Here is a 6,862-nt window from a genome sequence, read left to right on the forward strand (position 1 = left end):
GATATTATCTTACCAACGTTGCCAAACAAAATTGTTTTTTTTTCATTCTATAGGGCGGCCAAACAATTTCATACCAGAAAATATAATTGTCTATGAATTAAATTATAAATTTAACAAATTTTTAATGATTAAATTATGTTTACAATAAAAATATCTACGTTCGGTTTCATGAGCGTTGAATGATTAATTAATATATATTTCGATTAATATTTTTAGATAGGGTAAACTTACAATTTATTTGACCCTTTTGACATTCCCCGATCTCAAGGTCGAATTTGATTTGCGGTTAGCAGTATCAATAGTAATATTCATAAGTTATTGTCCATATAAATTTTAAATTTCATTTAGAATGGCGCTAAATAAATTAAGCATAGATGCTGTAAATTTAAGTGGCAAGCGAGTCTTAATGAGGTAAGATTTAGTCAAGTTTTAGTGCTGGCGGAAATTATACAATAAACATGGAATTTGTATTATTATTGTTAACAATATTTAATTTACAGGGTTGACTTCAATGTTCCCCTCAAAGAAGGAGTAATCACCAACAACCAACGTATAGTAGCAGCGTTGGATTCTGTCAAATATGCTCTGGATAAGGGAGCAAAGTCAGTCGTTTTAATGTCACATCTTGGTCGACCTGATGGTCAAGCAAACCCTAAATATACTCTCAAACCTGTAGCTGAAGAGTTGAAGAAGCTTTTAAACAGGTAGAATTCCTTCATTTTGTTTATTGCTAATATGGGATATCAGTATGCAACTGCAAAATTGTGCTATGTATTATTCTCTTTCTAGAGATATTCAATTCCTCCCTGACTGTATTGGTCCTGAAGTAGAAGCTTCTTGTGCTGACCCACCAGTCGGCTCAGTAATTTTGCTAGAGAATCTGCGCTACCATATTGAGGAGGAAGGAAAAGGTGTAGATGCTAGCGGGTCTAAAGTTAAGGCTGATCCAGAAAAAGTTAAGGCTTTTAGAGCGACCTTAAGGAAACTTGGAGATATTTACATAAATGATGCTTTTGGTAAATATTAATAAAGTTTAAGTTAAGCATCAATCTTCTAGATAAAAAGTAACAAATCTTGTATATCCTGTCACATATAAAATTAAGCTTTAACATTTTTTTTACTTCTTACAGGTACTGCTCACAGGGCACATAGTTCAATGATGGGTGAAGGTTTTGACCAGAGAGCTAGTGGCTTCTTATTAAAGAAAGAATTACAATATTTTGCTAAAGCATTACATGAACCAGAAAGGTACAATCAATTAACAATAACTAAAACCAGCAGATATAAGGTCAATGAAATTATAAAAATTAACTATTTGTGAAACTGAGTTAAATATTGTATAGCTAAAGAGAGTTTAAGTTCTATGAATTCAATCTCAAAATTTAACTTTGGAGTAAATAAATAAAAGATTCATCTTTATCTTGATTTAGAAAATTTTTTTTTTTTATGACAACTACATATATAATTGTATATTGCCATAAACAGTTTTATTATTTTCCATCTTAATCATATTTAATTTTTCTTACTATTAATGAATATAGGGATGTTTTAATTTATAACCTTATTCTGTAAAGACCCTTCTTGGCTATCCTTGGCGGTGCAAAGGTTGCTGACAAAATCCTGTTAATAGAGAACTTACTGGATAAAGTGAATGAAATGATAATTGGTGGAGGTATGGCTTATACTTTCTTGAAGGAAACAAAAGGAATGGCTGTGAGTATCATTTCATTTATATTAGTGTCTTTTAGTTATATTGTAGTTCACACATAGTATAAATCATTATTTTAAAAGCTTGGAAAATTTGTTTAACAAAGATTTGATTTTGGCCCATACAACCAAATTTTTATGTGAAAATATTGTATACCGAAAACTGTCTAGACTCTAGACACATAATTTCTTTTTATATTATTTAATATTTATTTTTTTACTCAAATAAATTATTTCAATCATATAAAAAGTATGTTATTTATTTCCAATGTGTTTATTTAAATGTACTATAGTTGTTTTAATGGAACACTAGCAATATTACTTAAATTAAAGGCACCTCGCCTTTATGTTAAACTAAAAATGATTGAAGTTCAAAAATACTATTCATTTCAGATTGGCAACTCTTTATATGATGCAGAAGGGGCTAAAATTGTCACTAAATTATTGGAAAAGGCAGCAAAGAACAATGTTAAAATTCACCTTCCTATTGATTTTGTAACTGCTGATAAGTTTGATGAAAATGCACAGGTATGATTTATAAAATTATAATATGTGTATATATATATATGTGTGTGTGTTATTGTTTCTTTTGTAACGTTTTATGCGTTAAAACATTATTTTTCAATCCTTGTGAATCATGGTCAAGGTATAAGATATAATTACTATTTATTATTGTCCAAATTTGAATATTTTGTATAAATAGCTTAAAAATGTTTCTTTTATAAATATGTTTAAAAATATCTAATATGAGTAATATCAAACTCAGAAATATTGTAATTTATAGAAGTTTTTATGCTTATATTTAGGTTGGTGCTGCAGATGTTGAGACTGGTATACCAGAAGGCTGGATGGGTCTTGATGTAGGGCCTAAATCAAGAGAACTCTTTGCTGACCCAATTGCAAGAGCTAAAGTTATTGTATGGAATGGGTAAGATATGTAAGCTAAGATTATAAATAACGTTTTTTTTAGATTATATATCTTATATATAAAATGTTCGTGTCGCGGTGTTTGTGGTTAAACTCCTCCGAAACGGCTTTCCCGATTCTCATGAAATTTTGTGTGCATATTGGATACGTCTGAGAATCGGACATCATCTATTTTTCATTCCTCTAAATGTTAAGGGTGGTCCAACCCTAATTTTTTTTATTTATTTTTTAGACAAAATTTTTCCTTTTCAAATTTTCACGATACACCATACAAAAATACATGCAACCCTAAATTTTCACCCCTCTCCGATCAACCCTTTTTTTATTTGTTAATTAAAAATTTTAAATTATTTGCAAGAATTTTTTTTACTTTGTCATGACTTAGAATAAAAAATTTCATATGACCCTGAATTTTTCACACCTCTACGACAAACTCCTATTTTTATTTGTTAATTATAAACTTTAATTTTTTGGCAATTTTTTTTTATTTGGTGATGACAATAAAAAAAATTAATGTCTCTCTCAATTTTCACTCTTATACGATCAACCCCTATTTTTACATCCCGATTTTAATTTTTATTAATCAATTTACAGATCCACAATAAGGTTATATTAGTTATATTAGTTAGGTATGATTGAAATCAAATATTATAATTGTAGTAGAATTAAAAATACGTTTCCTAGAAAAAACATACATGGCAAAACAACGTTTGCCGGGTCAGCTAGTAAAAATATATAATCTAGAAAAAAATAACTAAATATATGTAATCTAGAAAACATTATTGCATGCTACAATAGCATAAGCATATTAGTATAGAAAATAAATTTATATATCAATTACTTAATTTAGATATAAACATGTATTTATAAGCAGATTCTCGGACAACTAGTAATAATTATTAATTTTACAGACCAGCAGGTGTTTTCGAGTTTGAGAAATTTGCTGGAGGCACACGTGCTCTCATGGACGGCGTTGTAAAGGCCACCGCTGCTGGAGCTATTACTATCATAGGTAACTAATATTATTAGATTATTTGCAGTTTGTCATCATTACATTTCATACATGTGTTTTACAGTTAAAACGCCATTTGGAAGATGCTTTCGACTATTGTCTCGCATATTAGTGTATTTAGGGATTAGTTAGATAAGTCCTTCCTTATTCCCATCAGGAATAACTGGACAATTGCTATTTTTATCGTGTTGCACTTGTATCAAAAATTTGCACCACGCGCGTGTTATATCTTTGTGGTCCTTCGAGCCGGATTTGAAACCGCAAACTTTGGCTTGTTCTAATAGTATGTCTGTGATTAGACGCTGTTATCCAATTATAAAGCGTTAAGTATTTTAATTGCTACAGTTTTTGTTACAAGTTTCAATTACGACATTAAAAAATGTCTGTGATAGAAGCGTCCATGTATGCTCTTTAGCTGTACATACAAAAATCATTGCAAAACCTTATCAGTATGTATATTATTTGCTAGGTGGCGGTGACACAGCAACTTGTTGTGCCAAGTGGGGAACGGAAGACAAAGTATCCCACGTATCTACGGGTGGTGGCGCTTCTTTGGAGTTACTCGAAGGTAAACATTTTAATAAGTTTTATAGAAATTTTAATTAAACAATAAACTAATAAGTGAGTAATGATTGCAAATTTGAGTATAATAAAATTATTATACTAAAAATTTCAAATGTATGCCTTGACTCATAATAACTTTCTGCTATAATATAACTACGACAAATGTATTTTATTGAAACGATTATCACGTCCATATATTATGGTTTAAGTACACCTAGGGTGAGACTACTAACAATGCGATCCGTTCTACATAACAAAATTATTGTCTTCTTGTAAGTATTTGTTTTTGCTTTACTCGTAAATTTCTAGGTATAAATAAAAAAATAATGAATAACAATAAATAAATTAGATTAATAAAGTAGATTTGTACCGTTTTAGACGTTTAAATATTTGTTGTTGTTATACTTTTTTTAAGGATAATAAAGAAGGTATTCCATGAAATGAAACATCACTTTGTATTTTGTCATTTTCTGTCCTAGCTTGTGCTTAGCTTAATCTCACCGTTAAAATGTATGTAAATACTAAATCATAATTTATGCTACTAAGCATAAATTATGATTTAGTATTTACATGTATTTACATTCATTTTTATAGATAGTGTACACTAGTACACTATCTATAAAAATGAATTAATTTTGACATACGACACTGTTTTCTACTGAAGGTTTGATCTGTCTTCTTCTCAGAGCCTAACAAAAATTCACCGATGGCAACGTTAATTAAAAAACTTTATAAAACCGTCATTTTTACGAATTGGGTTTGCCATTTTGTTGCATAAAGCGCGAGTTATTTATTGTTTTTTTTTTCAATTGTCTTTTCGTGTCCTTGTGTGTAGCACTCCATAAAATTTATTATACAACATTAGAAATGGAGCATTATTATGTTTATTTACCCTGTTACCAAAGAGTTTTATTATCCACTCAACTATATGCCTATTTGGACGAAAGAAAAACATTTGGCAGCGTGGTATGGGGTGCAAATTTGAGATGTAAAAAAGTAAAGCCGTATACCATGTAAAATCGCCAGCCCTGACCAGTCATTAAATTAGGGTTGCTAATATCAACTGAAAAAAAATGAAATACTATTTACGTCATATACTAAAATAATAGTAATACATAAATGATTAGAGCTCCAAGTATGATTCTTTTAAATGCCATAAATCTATTTATTAATATATGAATCTCTTTATTTTATAAATATAGTATATTCCTCAACAGAAGTTGAGAGCCCTAACTAATATATATTATGCCAATGTACGTACTCATACCACGTGGGGCGATCGAAATAGTGCAGTTACGTCATGCGGATCTGCATAGCGTGAACTTCGCTATTGGTTTTCCATAAAACTTTTTAATTAATGTTGCGGAATTTCAATAGCAAAAGTGCTTCGGATATATGATACTTATATTCGGTAAACTTATAATATAGTCACGCTAATGGTTTGATTTTTGTGCCCCCCATCACTGTTTTTTATTTATAATTCACAACGTAAAGTATCCAGCTAAAGTTACAATATTATTTTTCCTGTTTTTTTTACTAATTCGCATGCGAAAATTCTGAATTTCATTACACATTATTCAAAATGGGAAGCCATAAATTATCAAAAACATCAACACAATTATGAATGAGAAACTTGTCCGTCTCTTGTAGACTTACGCGAATTTATATGTCTGTTGAAAAGCGATGATTGTATAATAGTTTCATAGGATTTTGTTTGTTTCAGGCAAAGTTCTTCCAGGTGTTGCAGCCCTTACAGATGCCTAAGTCCTTAGCAGATCTTAATTGCAATTATATTCAACTGTTAAAAGTCACCAATTCTAAACTCAAAAACTATTAGGCTGTATAAAACAGACAAAAAAATGACGCTTTGCTAATAATGAAATTAGTTTTTTTAGAACTTCCTTTTCGCCATTATATGTTAATTTATATAGTTAAAGGTTATACAAATTATTTATAGAAAATTACGCGCTTAACGGCGTATGAGATTAGAGCGCTGATGCGAATAATTAAATAATAATATAAGTGTGTCATGTGTATATTTATTGTTATGAATAAATGTTGCTTAATCAAGTGTATTGTTTAATATTTTATTTTATAAATTAAGGTGTATATGAAATTTATTCGATCAGATATGAGTTTGTATATGCTAAGGTCTTTTAGCTACGATGTGAGTTTTAATTTACATTAATAGAGTTATTAAAGATGCTTTATTTAATAACGTCGACTTCTAAAATACGAAGTAGCTTTCCCCATTTGAACGAAGTTCCACGGAGAAAGATTGGTAATAATTGAATTGAAATTTCCACCCTGCCTTAAAAAATTAACAACTTAAAAAAGTTCTAACGCTTGTAAAAATCATTAAAATACCAATCGTTTAATAATAATGGATGTATAAAGATTGATGTGTACGCAATGATACAACTTTGACAAAATCAAGTAAACCGCTATCGCCTTTGCCATGTTTCCTACCACATACCTATAACATAGTTTTATATATCAATACTCAGTACGTATCACAATATTGCAATAAGAATTTAGATCCATCTCTGTCAAACGTATGTCTATCGCTTTGATTTCTACCTGTTACCCGTATCGATTTGATATACGCGCAAGCGTCCTCATGGCCACCAACAAAACTTATAACAGTCAGTT

General features: G+C 29.8%; 1 protein-coding gene across 1 annotated transcript; it reads left to right on the top strand.

Moving 5' to 3' along the window:
- Window positions 1–254: 254 nt before the first annotated feature.
- On the top strand, window positions 255–6,281 carry LOC111004303 (phosphoglycerate kinase). The gene is made up of 10 exons (XM_022275296.2): window positions 255–411; window positions 501–704; window positions 790–1,016; window positions 1,131–1,248; window positions 1,575–1,713; window positions 2,101–2,235; window positions 2,514–2,635; window positions 3,546–3,646; window positions 4,116–4,214; window positions 5,934–6,281. Exons 1-10 carry the CDS (start codon window positions 350–352, stop codon window positions 5,972–5,974), a joined length of 1,248 nt encoding a protein of 415 aa, XP_022130988.1. The 5' UTR covers window positions 255–349; the 3' UTR covers window positions 5,975–6,281.
- The last annotated feature ends 581 nt before the right edge of the window (window positions 6,282–6,862 follow it).

Source organism: Pieris rapae, chromosome 12 (assembly GCF_905147795.1).
Source record: "Pieris rapae chromosome 12, ilPieRapa1.1, whole genome shotgun sequence".
In the NCBI taxonomy this organism is placed as follows: domain Eukaryota; kingdom Metazoa; phylum Arthropoda; class Insecta; order Lepidoptera; family Pieridae; genus Pieris; species Pieris rapae.